Consider the following 16,727-nt stretch of genomic DNA (forward strand, 5'->3'; position numbering starts at 1 on the left):
TTAGCTTACAACTTACAGCTGTACTTAAGCTGCCCCTGGTAAAACAAGTGACCTCCCCTTTGCAAGATACCTCCCCCACTGTAGACTATTATAAAGTCTTAACTAAAACATTTACAATATGCTGCTTATTAGTGACACAGAGTCCTCCTAAAAAAATGTTATGCAATAAATTTCTATCTCCTTAAAGCCACAGGTAGAAAATAAAACACCTGGAACTAGGAGATGCAAGACTGCAGTTAAAAAGCTCTATTTGAGACCTGCACACCTGGGTCCAAATGTAAGAAAGAGGAAAGGCTGGGAAGGCAGCAAAGGTGAGGCACAACTGCATATCTAAAAGTTCAGTATAGCCTCCATCACAGAGCCAGAACTGTGTCAAGGATAGAGTAGAAGATTTACTCGGTACTATGACAATCTGATACACCTTGGGCTTCGGGCACTCTTACCAGTAAAGGTATAATCACTGCATCACTGCACTCCACAAGATCCTCCACATAGTCCCCAAAATATTTATACGTCTTCAAGTCACAAGAAGGAGAAGAAGCTGTGGCATATACTACAAAAAACTGTGCATTCTACAGATAAATCTATCTTGCAAAAACAGCTTTGTCAAGGACACAGGCATCTGCTAGCTAACAGGAGTCCAATCTTTTATACACATGGATAACTGCGTATCTCTGCAAAAATTGTGCTAATCTAACTATATCTTGTCTTGCAAGGGTGAAGATCACCTTAGCGCAACAGTGCCAACTGTCTTGCCATTAGCTCCATTATCATAACAACTTAAAAAGAGCTAGGCATGTTACTATACACATACATAAGTATTCCATGCAAGAATTTTGAGCTTTTTAAAAAAAGATTAAATAACAGTTATGATGTGCAAATCCTTAGCTGGACATTCTTACCTACAGCATTAATATTTTCAATTATTTGATTTTGCTTTTTAAAATTTTTGATAATGAAATCCCCATGTTTCATTTCACAATAGGTTGACACTGACAGGGCCATGAATCCTGATGAGAAAAAAAGCTACCATTTTATTTCTTTGGCAAAGAACCCAAGCAGGAAAAGGTATACCATGAGTCAATTCTTCAGACAGGAGTTATAATGAAAGCAATACAGGCTACACTCTTCACAATCCATCCTTTCTTATTGTATCGAGGTTGTAGAAGCTTATTCTTCCTCCCATACTCTAGGCACTGCCCCACATCATAACTACCAACACTACAAACGCATGAGTCAAAACTAACAGCCTTTAAGGCGAAGTTTATAACAATCACTCTTTTGAAGGAAGCCAACAGGTAAGGCCTGTAGAAACTAAGCACTGATTTTTTTTTTCAGAGGTGAGACTAAAGTGTTACCAAAAAAATATACCTAAGAATTTTACCAGTCACAGAGATTTGTATTTCATCATGCCACATACCACTCAGTTCAAAAGTCTCTCTCCAGCAAGTAGTTTCTGAACAGCAGTAGAAAGAGAAGGGGCTGAAAAAGCCCAAAATCACAAGGGCATCTCTACGCTTAGCGAATGTTTACAAATGGAATTACACCTATCAAGTATAGCTGGGCTGTTAGAGAAATGTACAAGGGGCTCATTGCAAAACAACAACTGTCAGTAACTGTTATATTTAATTACACATTCTCCATAACTTTCACAGTGCTCTTGGCATTAAGATGAAATCAGGAATCAGCTATTTGGTCCAGCTCAGTAGCTTTACTTCATTATATGAGAAAGAAAAAAGAAAAATATTAATGAATACAGCTCCAAGCAGAGGAACAGTCCACAGCCAACATCTCTAAGACAATTATGACATGTTAGCAGAATGAGATAAGGATTTGTCTATTTTGTGGAAATGAGTCAGAACAACACATTTATTTTTTTGTCCAGGGTGCCACAGACGATGACATTTAAAAACTCTTTCTTACCTAATCCAGTTTTCTTGAGGACTTGCCGTGTTCTCATCTGTTGCAACAAGAAACAGAAAAAGCAAAAGCTTGACAGTACTCAAGACATTTGAGATCTTTGGCATTTTTCCAGATATTTCCAAGTAAAAGGCTACCCAAGCTAGCAGGTGTTACAAACATGACTGCATTATAATTCTATTCCAAAGCTGACTAACAACAAAAGAGACTAGGTGGAAAACTAAAGGTTGCATTCCTTACCTGACATAGCTCCTGTCAGCCATATGCTCAACCCAGCAAAAGATACTGTCTCTCTGAGCAATAAACCTAGAACAGGCAAAGGCTGAATTATTAACAAGAACTTGAGGAGACCTCAAAAGCACATGATGAATGAAACAGAAATACAAAGCTTACAGTCTGATTTAGTTTGTAAAGGAAACTTAGCTCAGTTGATCTATTTTGAACACTAAATGGCATATGTAAAGAAGCAGGATGATGTTTTATTGTAATGCAGGGGAATGGTAAACACAGTCCCTTAAACTGTCTTGTCTCAGTTTTGGAAGACAGGTGTCTGCTAGGGAGGGCAGGAGCCTCCCTTGGAATGAAAATGTAGACCCCCTCCCTCCAAATTATTATAATTCTGAAATCAAGGGGCTCTCAGACAGAGATCTGGGGATAGGAATAACAGTTCTTTACTAGTATATATAACAAGGCAAAGAAACAACAATAACTACAGCGTTAGCAAGAAAACAGAACCAGGGACCCCGTGACAGCCTTCTCAGCCAAGATGGGAAAGGATGGAGGAGAGGCTTTGCTTCACAATCCCGCTTGGGCAGTCAGTCCCGGTGCTCCTGCAGGGCTCTGAGGAACACTCAGCTGGAACAGCAGGGATGAGCTGAGATCCTGGGCCAGTGGCTGAAGTTTATCAGCAGCTCTGCAGCGGTGCCTGGCACTGCCACACGTCCTGGCAGGACAGGGGGTGCGAGGCCACCAACAAAGAGGGAAGAAGGAGAAGAAGCAGCAGCTCCGTCTGGGTGATGGCAAAACTCCCTTCTCTCCACCGCAACAGCTCCGTGCCCAAAGTGTCCTTCATCAAAGCTGAAGAAGCCGCCAAACTGTCCTTGCCCTCCCCTTTTCCTGCCCCCTTCCCCTCCTGGGCCCAGACAAACTCTGTGTTTCTGAAGTACCCACCAAGTACCCACAGTCAGGTTTTCCCCGCAACTAATGGGTAAAAGTTCCACAGGTGAGCCGTAACTAAAAGGGGGACACCTAACCCCCAACAGTCTTCATACCAGTAAAATGGAAAAATCTAATTTTTTTTATATGGTGGTTGTAGACATTCCCATTCCACTGGTCACCTCTCTTTTCAGTCATTAACTGCTAATGTGCTTCCAAACACATCCAAACAAAAGGCCTCAAGCTTTTGTACCAAACATTGTAGATGTGCTCTTCAAGCAACTTACAACTGCACTGATAGTCTCTGGGTCTTTCAGGTTTAAAATTGGGTCATCCAATTAACTTTGAATATGGCAGGAATGAAAGTTACAGATACCTGGGAAAAGGCTGGAACTTCTTTTACATAACTTTGTGTCTTTGGACAAAAATGTAGTTCTGAAAATGTCTCCTTTTTCCACATGCAATATCAGCACCCCCTCCCCACACAGCAGGATAGAGGCCACATGTGAGGAAGAAACTAGATGAGGGGTGGAGAAAAAGAGGACCAGTCAGCAAGAAGCTACTGCCATGACTTGTTCCTTACAAAGCAGCAGTGAATGAAAATTGTCAAACTTCCTCCCCCCTCACCACATGCCACTACCACAGGCCAATTCTCAGCTGCGTTCAGCAGAGCTTTTCCCTACAGCATTCAAATGAAAAAGCTCAGCCTCATACTGCCAGTCATTTATCCCAGAGCAGTTCTAGTTACAGCCTTACAGCTTTTCAGCTTTGGCAACAGGAAAGCATGTATGCCCTTAAACAATGTGTAATTCAGAGAAGTTCTCTTTCCCAGAGAGGGAAAAATTCCTTGCAGTGATTTTGCACAAATAAGCAACAAAAGTTTCTCAAATTATTTTCCAGATTTCTGATGTGGCGCTGTGTTTCCTTGGAATTTATGTCACATGCTCAACTCCCAAAACAAGAGCTGTGCAGAGACATGAAAAGATGCATGAAAAGCAGAACAAGTTAAGAGGGAACTAGCAGAAGACTGATTCCATGCATTTTATTTCTCCATCTCCATTTCTACCTGAAGAGCAGTCACCCCAATTTCCACAAACAGAGGAATGGATGTTTCCCTCAGCTGCACACTGTAACCCCCCCAGGTGACATCACCCTCACTGTGCACTCTGTTGTCCTTTTAGATTTTCCTGCTGCAGCTCCCTTACCTTTTTCCTATCACTCCCCTCCATTTTAGGAGCTACATGGCATTATCAAACAGCAGAGACATCATCCATCACAGCAAACGGGTCCTCAGGTTAGCTCTATAAGGAATATTCCTCCATATTTTCACCTGTAATACAGGAGTCTTTACAAAAAATGCCATTCTGAACTTGTGTCCTGGATGATAACCAGCCCCATCACAGCTTGTTTATTCTGCTGCAGTACAGTTCAGTTAAACTCACAAAAAGGAATTAAAGAGTAACAACAAAAGAAAAATTCCTACTGAATGAAGTGCTGATTCTTCCTGCAGGTGCGGGCATTCCCACCTTCCCTACAGCAATCAAGCCCAAGACATCTTTCTGTTCCCTGGCTCTACATTACTGAAGTTCAGCTGTAGAGTGGACTAGTAAAAACTTTAGTGTTCTTCTGTCCAGTTATGCTCAAGGTTTGTATGAGGCTTTTTTCCCCCTTCTCCTTTTCTGTTACGGATCCATAGGCCCTCCTCCCTTGTATTTCCTTGGATCATGTGAATTCACTTCTAGGGGTAGTAAGTTTGCAAAAACTAATGAAAAACTAATGAAAGAGAAGCAACAGGCACAAAATGTATCTCACTATGTTCAGATGACAACTTAAAACTAGGGCTAGGTTAAAAAAAACCCAAACAACAAAAACCACCAACCAAACCTTTAAGCAGAACAAAAGTAAACCATTATGATAACTTTCTGGACTTCAAACCCCCTTCCTATACACAAATGTTCTTTGATTATTCTCACGGCAGCACACAGTGTATCAGCACTTGATTCGTAACTGCCCTTTTAAGTTTCTCAGTGGCCAGAAGGCTGGTAATGACAGTAACTTCTGTCTTTGTAACACAAAATGTTTTTCTTCCCCAGACAAGCCTGCACTCAGGAGTCCCTTGTTAGTGAGCCTCTCCAGGCATTAGCACAGCAACAATCATTGTCTTTGCCCAATGAACTTTTTATTGTGAAAGCATTTGGCAAAAACACTGCAAAAACAGTCCTGGAAGCTCTTAAAGCAACCAAATAGCCACTGTACTGCTAACTAAATCCCTCTTCTCTGCAGTTAGAAAATCAGTAACATAGATGCAATATTTCTTCTAATCAAGGGTTTTTGATGGTACTGGATAATGCACTTACTCAGCACGTACATCAACACGGCAGCACATAACGCTGGGGAAGGAATGACCCAGTGGCCCTCTCTCCAACCTGCACCAACATAGTGCTGCAGAGAATGTTCCTACAGCTTCCTAACCATAGAACACCATGAAGCAGCACATATCCACACAGAAGTTCACATTTTCCGTTTCAAAAACAATCCATTTGCACTTAAACTGACTTTCCATTTTTAAAAGAGTCTGAAATGGCTTTTAGAAATCTATATCCACCTTAACTCCTAGCCAGATTACTATATGAAAATCTTGGCCCAAAGGAAAAATAGCTCTGCTTGGTTCAAGCCACATTTTTATTGTGTGAATAAAACTTGGGGGAACTTTATTTTTATTTTTGTGCTACAATGGCAATAATTAACACCAACTTGGATTAACATTTGAAGAACTAAATTATATAAAGCTGGAATATTAACTGCATTACAGTTTGACATTAAGAATGAGCTGGACTTCAATTGGGAAATATATAAGGGGTCTTGAACAAGGATTTTATGTGTTTTCAGAACACATTCTACAAGACTCCACAGTAGGTTAAGATACAATTTACTGCTTTTGACAGAAAAAACCTCAGTAACTGCATCTAACTTGATGACAGCGACCTCTATTACTATACATCATGCTAACTGAAATTTCTGTACAAGAACATAATTTTCCACCTAATAATTCTATAAAACCTCAAAACACTGATCCTTGGTTTTCAGTGCAATGAAATTGAAGTTCCAGACTGCAGCTATTGAAGGCGCAAATGAAGTGAGAAAACCTAGCTTTTAAAAATGAAAACTAAACTAAAATGAATGAACTAAATGAAAACTAAAAACCATTTTGTATTCACAAAAATAAATGCACCACTTCAGAGAAATAAACAGGAAGATATTTTAAGTTAGCCTTATCTCAATCTGCGTGTAGCACTGTCTACGGATAACAGTACCTTTCCTTTCTTTTCCTAATAATTGCATACCTGTATGTACCCAGGAGGAAGATTTGCTTAAATTAATTTATCAAGTGTTATCATAGTATTTGCAATGTATATTTTGGTCCACTAGTTACTATAGGTCGCTTAAGGAAATGCTATACACTAGAGCCAGATCTATTTAGGGAACTTACAGAAACTTTTCTTCAGTTATTCATGGCCTCGTCCCGATGGGCCTGAATCCCGTGTCACGCCTACTTCTTGCCTTGTAGTATCTTCTGCCATTTTTAATCATGGAGATTTTTTTTTCCTGAGCATTCCTTCCCTATGATTTTAGAAAAACAGGTAGAGCTGGTCGCCCCCTCGGAGGCGGGGTACCCGCACAGCCTCAGCAGCAGCGCTCCTAACAGCGCTGCCAGCCGTGTCCCCAAGGCAGCCGAGGACCCAGCTCAGCGGGTCTGAGGCCACCTCCCTTCCCCTCCTAAATCCGCGGTGCTGAGTGCAGCCTTCGCTGGGGCCGAGACAGGCGCCCGGCGGCAGTGACAAGCCCTGCCAGCAGCGGCTCGCTAGAAAGGTGACAACCCCTGCCCGGCTCTGAGCGCCAGAGGACTGACTGCAGGGCAAATGGCGAACGCCATTTCGAAGCCCCTCTCGCTTGAGGCGCGACCCCCACCCCAGCCGGCGGCCCCGCAGGGCCGGAGACCTGGCGGGAGCTGGGCACACCTGAGAGACAGGGTTCTCTCTGTCTCAGCACGGCTGAGGAACCGGGGCAGCGGCCACTCGCCCGCCCGCACCGAGCGCTGAGGCGGCGGCGGCCCCGCACTGGGCTGCGCCGGGGGCGGCGCTCGGCCCCGTGAGGCGGCGCGTGCCGGCCCTTCAGGGCGGGCACGGCCCGGGGGGTCCCGGCGATGTGCCCGGGGGGAAGAGAAGGGTAACGTTTCGTGAGCTTTTACAGAAATAAAACCGATGCGTACATGGGCGTAGCGAACAGAATCGCTGGGACTAGACGCCTCAGTGCCCTCTGTGCATTCGGTTCATTGTGGAAAACAATGAATTGCGACCGCAGCTCAGTGTGTGCTCTGAGAAATGGGTCCTGGTGAAGGAAACGGTTTTATAAAGCAATTTTTTCCCTTAAGATGTGAGGACGGGAGAGAACTCCCGTCTTTGGGCTTCTCCTTTTGTACCTATTTGACTTAATTGAGTTCGGTCATACTCATTTTTCAGGTTGATTGATAAGAACTTCATGTATGTATTTCTCTTAGACACCTTTCTTTGTTTACAAACAATCTTAGAAAACCGGGACGTTGTTCTTTTGCTCGATATGTCGATGCTTTTTCCAAGCGAACACATCACGGGGGTTCCCCCTCACTCAGCTTCCTGCACCAGTTCTCTCTCTGCGTTTTGCCAGCCCATCACGACCATCCTCTGCTTCTTCCACCACGGCTATAACTGGACCTGCCCCATTCAGTGTTACAGAGAGCGACTGCTCTATTCATCAGCTTCAACAAGGGCTGACTCACTCCACAGCTTCCAGAACCACTTCAAATACGGTATTCATTCCCATCCATATTTAACATGTATGCTGTAAGTAATCTTCATAATTTAAAAAAATAATAATAAAAAATGAGATTTTTTTGTTCATATTCAAATTTATTTGAGATGCAAATTTTAAAGACTGAGGACCAGTGGATTTCTCTGCAGAACTCTTTCAGCACCACCTTTACCAACTGCTGTACCGGTGTTAACAAGTTTCTACCAGTGAAAATATTATCTTCATGATCAAGGTGCAGTAATTTATTTTACCATTCTCTTGATCAGTGAACTCTGTGCTTTGTAATCTTATAGACACTTTTTTCCCTACCCTCCACATTCTAGTAAATTATGTCAAGATAATCCTTTATCAAGACTGAAAATAACTGATGTCAAACCTTGATTCAGATGGTCAGTAGAAAATGTGAATCCTAAGCATTTTCTGAGTTTAGCCCATCATAGCATTAGAAAGAATCTGAGGTGATACAAGTCTCTAAAATTTTGCTGAGCAATGCTCCATTTCTCACTTGTTTTGTTGAAATTTTGTACACTGTAGTATACAAAGTATTCATCATAAGCCATTATTCTTTTTGTCAGCAATTGTAAAATCACAGAATCACAGTAGGAAGGGACCCAGAAGGATCATTGAGCCCAACTTTTAAGTGAATGGCCCTGTTGTATACAGAATTATATAAACAGTGTGACAACAAATTGTAATATAGACAGCGAACAGTAATATTAGACACACATCTGACCATCAAAAGGCTTGTCCAAGTTCCAAATGTTCCAACTTGTCCAACATCCAAATGTTTAATCCTAAATGCCCTCAGTTCAGAGAAGTTGTAACATACTCTAAAACATCAGTTGTGCATGAGATTCTGAAATATGAATATTTCTTGCTGTGTAAGAAGCATCAAGATTCAGCATAATTAACATCTTTGTACAATGTTCTGCATGTATGCCTCAAGTGTTCCCCATTTTCCTCAAGAATTGATAATCACGCCTAGAACCTTAAGGTATTCCCACATCTCTTCCAGATTCTTATGTTAGTTTTTGAACCATAGGAATTCCCTCATTTATTGCTACATAATTTTGGCTCTTGCAATCTAGACCTTTGTGTGAGTTCTATGACAAAACTGATTTGTTTCATAATTTTCTGTATTTCTCTTCCTGTACCTACTTGTTTTGTTCTGATGCTGATGTTTTTTAATCCCTTTTCACTAGGTCCTTGCTGTCCAGCTAGAATTGTGTTTCCAAACATTGCCAGCCCGTTCAACATACCCATTTACAGTCAGGGTACAGTCACAAAACTTTGACTAAATTTGGTGACTAAATTGAGTTGGAGCTACACAAGCACTGTGCTTATATCCCACACTGGATTTCCAAAGGTCTCCTGTGATGCAGCAATTTGCATTGCAATGGCTTTGTAAGCATCCCTGAACTTCACAACTTGTCAGTAGGGTCATCCGTGAATCACTGAAATACTGTAATACAGAATTTGAAAAGAAAGCTAATTTATTGCAATTTAAGATTAAAACAAAACAATAAAAAAATCCCTTAAAGCCAGCCCAATCCCCCCTTATCTTAATCCTACCTTCTGCATTTCAGCAGGAAGAAATATCGGAAATACCCTTTGATTTTTGTAATGTTATACAGGGAAATGTTTATGTTTGCAGTAGTGGGAAGATTTGTCCATCCTAAACTACAATTTACAGGTAAATTGCTTATTCTGAAGCCAGACAGAAACAAGCCATATTAAAGTGCAGCTGTTACTTTTTGTTGTTGGTTGCAGATCTCAGGTAGAAAAATAGCAGATTAATTTTTGTAGGACTTCTGATTGTAAGTGCAAAAATGATATGTCTGTTATACAATGGCTGCACTAATGCAAACCATTCCTAGCCTTACTTTAGACTGCATGAGAAAATTAATGTGTCATTTATATGGTCACAGCTAGATGCCAAAAGGTGAAAAGCTATTATTAGATTAAATGTTCTAAAATGCCTAAAGAACGGAATGGAAACAAAATATTTCATAGGCAGTAAATCCTCTACAGAATTTAACTGATGAGCTTATCCAAAGTATAGTCCACAAAAGATTTCAGTGCTATATGTTAACTAGGAGTTTTTTGACAATCTATTAATTTTTACATTGTCATATAACACCAACTTGTAGAAAAACATGGAATCAACAAACTATAAATGGAAACACTTTAATCATAAAACATACTATTACAACAGAATCTATGCTTTCTGTAAGTAAAAAGTTGAGATGCAGTCTTACGCTGATTTAAAATCTTATGCCTGTTATTATGCTTAAGTCTATGCACTTACTCTTAGTGGATGAACATCTAAGCAACTGAGTGTCCTGTATCACTCAATGCTAGGTGTGAGCACATAGCATATTAATAAGTTTGGAAGGTGAACTTATCCAAATAATAAATTAATAATAATCAATGTGACTTCTTATATTTTCTCAGAGGAAACATTTTACCCCTCTATAGTAAAGAAAATTAAAAGCTGTAGAGGAAAGAGTAAAATTAGATGGTATTTCACATTAAGAGCATCTTATGCAAATTCCCAATTATGCTGTACACAATAGCAGTGCTGGGTAAGATATATCTACAGTTCTTTATTTGCTGCTTTTCTTCTTCCAGCTAATGAGTTCCCTTAGTATTCAAAATCCATCTTTGCTGCCACATACTTACAAAGGTAAATCACTTGAACGGGCTGAGCTTCCTTCTATTTATTGTTGCTAGGGAACCACCTTGGTATTCACACAAATAACATGTCTTTTGACATATGTTTCAGAGGACAAGATGCAACACAGCTCTGTAATATACAGTGAAAAAATATACTGCAGCATTCCAGGAAACATTCTCTCACAGAAGAGCACTGCTACTGTAGTACCTTAGCTTCAAATTGCTGTGGATTTCTTACTTGTTTAGGTAGACTGGAATTGTAAAATTACATGCAGTAATCTGATTAATAGTCCCTAATTCTGCCCAGGATTAAAACAGAAAGAACACCATTATAAGGGAAATGTTCTGTAAGATGTCTTGCTATTAAGTTATGTAACTAAGACACCCAGTCCAAGTAGGGAGAAAATAGAAGTGTGAGCCATTTCTGAATAGCCAGGTATCTGAAGGTTATTTGAATTACATCAGTCACCTGCTGTATTAGTCATACAAACACTGCACTAAGAATTAAAAGACAATAAGCTTCTTTAAGTCTCAGAAAGTATTTGTTTCTTGAGACAGCTGCTTTTGGCAGGACAAAAAAGATGATGTAGAGATATTGAAGAGGTATTATTCTGTCCAGAGTCATGTCTGACTGTGGGAAACAACCTCATTTTAATTTCATGTTGATTTTGATTACTGCAATCATCTCTGTGTGAGGAGGAACATTTGAGGTTGAAGGCAGCAAAGTTTGAAAAAATTCAAAAAGCATGAACATGAAACAAGAAAGGGCCATATCTCGCTTAAGTCCTGTGTGCACATATATATTTATTGATGATGGAAGACTCTGCAATCTGGATTTGCTCCAATACCAGTTGATCTAACATTATAGAGCAGCACTTACTGATCCAAACAGGAGGTGCTCCCTGTCTTAAAGGAGATTACAAGTTGAAACAAAACAAGCAGGATAAAGCAGATAGCTAGAGAACCAAAAGGAAACAATACTTAACAGTCCCTTCAGTTGCCCAAGATGTTAGTTTAACAAAACCTACATGTCTGGATTTTGTATCATGTATACATTTACACCAGCATTGTCACCAAGTACCTTGTTGCAGAGCTGAGATTAAAACACTAGCTCCATACTAAACTCTCTTGAGAACAACGGGAAATTGTCCTAGGACAAAGGCATTTTCTTTTAGGGCCTGTGGAGATACTTGAAAAAAATGCAAAGTTAGTTTTAAATTTTCAAAGCTTGATGTGTAACAAATCTAAAATGACCAGCACCATAGAGCACAAAAGCAGCCAGAGTCTCTACAAACTAATTTTCAACCTGTGCCTCCTTGGTTATCTCTGCATAAAGTACCCTGAGAAAATGCAATTTATTCACATGGTATTGCTGTACAGTTGCAGAGGGCTCTCCAGCTGGTTTAGGCTTCTTCTGTTGTGCAGTGCTACACAAACAAAGTAGTTACATATACAACACTGGAGAAAACAAAGGCCTGAAAGAAAGGAGAGGTTCCGTTTTTCAAGGAAACAGAAGGAAAGTAACACTTTTCACAGCAAACTGTATTAATGGCTTCAATAGCAAGGTGCAAAGTATATTCCTTGACACCTGAAAAACAAAGGCTCATTATCTACTTTAGGTATTTGCTAGTATTACAGGTAATCCCTAAGAACATGTTGTTCTGATTTGGCAAGTGCTTCAATACACGCTTGTGCTCTACATTCAAATGTGACCCATGCACATCTGGTCATCAGATTTAAGGCCAAAATGTAGGGACAGTAAATATTTTAACTACGTTTTTCTCATTATCAGGCATGAAGAACAGTTGTTTTTTTCCAGCTCTAATCTCTGAAGGTTATCTTGTTCTGTTATAACATTAAAAAAATAATCCAACCATGAGGAATAAGCCCAGCATAATTGTTTTCAATTAAAATTATTAAAAATCTTAGTAGTAATGAGTCAAAGGTATCCTACAATGGGAAATGTATTAGTTATTGCAGTAGGAAAAGAGGCACAGTAAGCTGCCAGGATGAACTCAACAGAAGCTGGGACTCTCCTCAGTGTAAGAGAATTTGCAGGGAAACTGCTGCCCATCTGAGAAAACATGCAATTAGGGGATTTGGGCACTGTGCCCTGCCAAGATGACATTCATCAGCCCAACAGTACAGCTCTCACTGACTACAGTGAGCAATCTTACCCAAACAAAAAAACCCACAAATTGTCACACAGAGCCAGCCTCATCTCATTACGTACACTTCCTTATATTCTGTGGTTGGTAACCTAGAGCTGTGAATGTTCACACACTGGCTCACATCATTCCTGTGGGTTTCTTTGTTAACAGCATAATTTCATTTTCACCTATGCTAATAGTCAGGCAGGCTCCATTTATCACTGTCCCCACCTCTGAGAAAAGAAATTGAAAAACAGGACTGCAGTATCTGGGTTAGATGAAAATTAGATAGAAATCATATCAAGATCACCACAAAACTCAAGTCTTCCCTGGCAGCTATGCACACAACATGAACTGATCTCATGGGATTCTGAAGTAAAGAATAACATTTGTTGTATACTGAAGAAAGAGATCCTGTTTTTAAAAGAAAAGTGTTACTTCCTTGTGAAATACTATGAGTTATAAAAGATTCCTATAGCAGGGGTGATGAAAATATTCATTAAAATTTCAGGCCACCACTGAAAAAGAAAAAATGCTATTATCCAAAGGTCAAGGCCAAAAGATGATTGTTCCATCAAATCTCTCAAAGGTCGAAAGAAAAGAAAAAAACTTAATACATAAATATTATATTCAGCAAATTGAAGTAATAGTTATTTCAGAAACAGATTTGACAGAAAAGATCAAGCAGTTTTCCCAGAAGTAGTTTCTCAACTCAGCAATTTAACTTCAGCAGTTTGCAGCAGCAATGCTGGAATAGCTGGAATACACTTAAGCACAACTTTAAGTGCCATAGTTATGAGTAAAATAATCCAAATTACTATTGGAAAATACATGACTAAGTAACAAGTTAAAACACGTACCAGGTTTACTCTCTACACAAAGTACTTTGCATGCATAAGGTTTTAATGTTTAAATAACTGCCTGGCTTTTGGGTGGAATTCAGTGTCATTTTGGATTACTGGGGTAGAGAGAAAAAATTTCATGAACACACAGATTGACGGTAGACTTTTATTAACATATCTTACAATGCCAATTATTGTATTCCTAGTTTTGTACTCTTCTGATGTGTTATAAAGATTGATTTAGAGTCTACAGTAATGTACTGTACTTAAATGATCATTCATACAGGATATCACACCAGAACACTTGAGTATTAAATGCACACACCACTCTAGTTTGGACCTGTTATTTTTCAAGGTTAGCTTAATAAAGTAGAATTTAAAAAGTTATGGGGGAAATAAAAATTCTTGTTTAGCAGCATGCAAGGATATTCAAGTACAATTTTTCAACCAAGTAATTTTTTGTCGTTTTTAAATCAACTGGTGACTAATTCACCAGTACTTCAATAACCACTATGAAATACCCAAATGTTAAAGTTAAGGCTAATAGTTTTACTTCACATCCATATGCACAATCAGAGAACATTCTGTTTTAAATAAAACACAGTAATCAAATTCTGGACACATTATTTCTTGTAAATATAGCATTGGAGCTTCAAATTACAGATCACTCAAGTTCATGAGCCCTATAATAATGTTATGCTGGCAATGTAAAGAATCTTTTTGCTCTTTAACCACATTTACAAAATGGCCTGATATTCTTAATGAGCAATGCAAAAATATCACAGGCAGAACTTATAATACAGTATCAAAAAAGTAATATTTTGGAAAAGACACAGCCATTTAGTCAGTGAAACAGAGTAATTCTAATCTTACAGGAAGTACTGTAATACTTTTGAAATATATATATATTTATATGTCTATATAAAAAACAGTATCCTTTATTGTAGGGTTTTTCAAATTGCAGGTATCCAGAAAAAATCATTTTCTCTACTTTTCCTTCAGTCTGTTCCTGATTGCTATACAGTCATTTTATTTCCCCTATACACTTTTCACTAGATAATGATTTCCACTGGGAAACTGTTTTCTTTCTATATGTGGCTTTATCATAAGATGTTTTTATTTTGCACACATAAATTTTATTTTACACGCAAGCTGTGGAAGTCAAAACTACCAGGAACTGCTTGGTAGTATTGTATGAAATAGCCAACAAATGTCCAAGACTTGTGAAAAAACAATATTAGCAATATATTACATACCAGTATTTTGACTATAATCTTCCCTACCTACTTACACTATGGGTTTTAGCCCAGTCATGCTTCTTCTCATGAATTTTTTAGTCTTCTAAGCATGAACTGTTTTGGCATTCATCCAGTGAGGCTGCACCGGTACCTCATCTTGGCTACCTCTGTTGAATTTTTTTTTTTATTTTTCCCTTTTAGGAAACCAAGCAGAAAGAATAGTGATTACTTTAAACAAATACAATATTGAGGAACCTCCTGAAATGTAAGGAAAGATAAAAATTACCATTTTTAGAATAGCCTGCACATTCTGAATCCAATCATTCTGAAACATACATCTGGTTTGGAAGGATAGGCAGGCTTACAGTTGTTATGCTTGTAACTGGAATCTACTGTGTTGGGCACCATACAAATTCCGTATATATAGCAATTTCTGTATGTTATCATTAACAATTTCTTAAACTGATATGAAAAAAAGAAAAGCTCCTTCCTGGAAAAAAATGAGGACAGAATGTGTGTTCTGGATTACATGAAGAACAGTAAGACACCTAATTTACAGCTTCTTCACTTACTTATGGAGAAAAAAAATGAAGTTCCTGAGAATGTGTAAGTTTTCAGTAATGCCTGAAATATTTCAATAGACCTCTATAAGTGAAATACTCTTTAAAATTCAACTTTCAGACCAATTATTACCATGCAGTCTCACAGTCATTTTACAGACCTAATTACAAATGCCTATCAAGTAAAAACCTCAAGCCAACACAAAAATGGCAAAGAAATTTTATCCAACATACTTAGTAGTGTAATAGACATTTACACCATTTCAGCAAAAATTGCTAAAAACTCAACTCCATGCAAAGAAAAATAAAACCCAGACAGCTACTCCTGGAGCTTCTAAACAATTCCAAGTAAACTTTGTGCTTCTTAACAATAATGGGCTTTAAAAAAACACAAGAAAAATAGACTACTGAGTGCAATAAGATTGCTCACACCATTTTGAGGATTTAATTTCAATCATTGTATCATTGTTTAGTAGCAACAACAGCTCATTTTGCACAGATTTCACATGTTGACAAAATTCCATTTCCCTTTTATGCCCATACCCAATTCCACCCCGATCCAAAGAGTTAAACTCCCATTCAGTTAAAGCTATTGTCAGTCAAGATGCATTCATTCATGGTAACAGCAGTTATATGGTGTGTAGATGATGATGATGATGATTTACAAGCCATTATAATGTGGCCCCCATCTTTTATTGATATGATCAAAAGTATGAGACACCCACTGCTGTTCAAGCACTTTGTATCTTTCCTTGCATATGTAGAGGGGTTTACCACGCCTGTGGAGGGAAAAAAAGGAAAGAAGAAAATAAATGGTTAACAAGCCAAGTAAGTGGAAAGAAGCTTCATTATATAATCAACATGATACTCATACAACTCTTTTTACAGGGTAAACATGCATTGGTGAGGGGTTTTCATTTTTGCTTCTTGTAGGGTAAATCCTGGGACTTCCCTTCCTTACACTGGATAGCAGCATCCAGAAACCATCACTTGTTTTCTCAGTCATGTGTAGCTTGGAAGTTACTGGAATCCAACAGCATTGTTTGATTAAAGGCCAAACAACAACACTGGGAGATAAGCTTTTCCCAACAGAACACTCAGAATTAACTGTAGTTGGGAATGGCAACATAGTCATCTGTCTGCTGGGTTCCTGGTGTAACTACGCAGTGATCATGATTACACCACTTCTGGGCCAAAAATCCTCAAAAACCCAAGACAGTAAAAGTCAGTCCAAGTTGCAATTAATGGGGATTTTCCATTTTTCTACACAAGGAAGGTGGAGATCTATCATTATCTGTTACTGCATGTTACAAGACAAACTTGATCTACACAGAAGCA

General features: G+C 38.9%; 2 protein-coding genes across 42 annotated transcripts in view; both read right to left on the minus strand.

The window, feature by feature from the left end:
- MYO3B (myosin IIIB) overlaps nt 1–7,275 on the minus strand; it is a 205,671-nt gene extending 198,396 nt beyond the window's left edge. For 11 of the 33 annotated variants that reach the window (XR_015288942.1, XR_002865919.2, XR_015288941.1 and 8 more), the window contains exons 1-4: nt 7,095–7,246; nt 6,566–6,696; nt 2,161–2,226; nt 1,924–1,960 (exon numbers count right to left, since the gene is read on the minus strand). Coding sequence is in view for 9 of the 33 variants with exons in the window: in XM_023931028.2 (XP_023786796.2) it covers nt 1,924–1,960; nt 2,161–2,167 (44 nt within the window). In the remaining 24 variants the exon portion in view is untranslated. Of the gene's footprint in view, nt 1–1,923; nt 1,961–2,160; nt 2,227–3,451; nt 3,593–4,280; nt 4,406–6,565; nt 6,697–7,094 lie in introns of all 33 variants that reach the window. The other 22 variants (XR_015288937.1, XM_086896751.1, XM_086896750.1 and 19 more) reach the window with 5 other exon arrangements.
- Nucleotides 7,276–13,743: 6,468 nt separating this feature from the next.
- UBR3 (ubiquitin protein ligase E3 component n-recognin 3) overlaps nt 13,744–16,727 on the minus strand; it is a 102,523-nt gene continuing 99,539 nt past the window's right edge. For all 9 annotated transcript variants that reach the window (XM_086896723.1, XM_086896724.1, XM_086896722.1 and 6 more), the window contains one exon: nt 13,744–16,168. In XM_086896723.1, the coding sequence (XP_086752849.1) occupies nt 16,051–16,168 (118 nt within the window). In that variant the 3' untranslated portion in view covers nt 13,744–16,050. The remainder of the gene's footprint in view (nt 16,169–16,727) is intronic.

This window comes from Cyanistes caeruleus, chromosome 7, assembly GCF_971803275.1.
Source record: "Cyanistes caeruleus chromosome 7, bCyaCae1.hap1.1, whole genome shotgun sequence".
NCBI lineage: Eukaryota > Metazoa > Chordata > Aves > Passeriformes > Paridae > Cyanistes > Cyanistes caeruleus.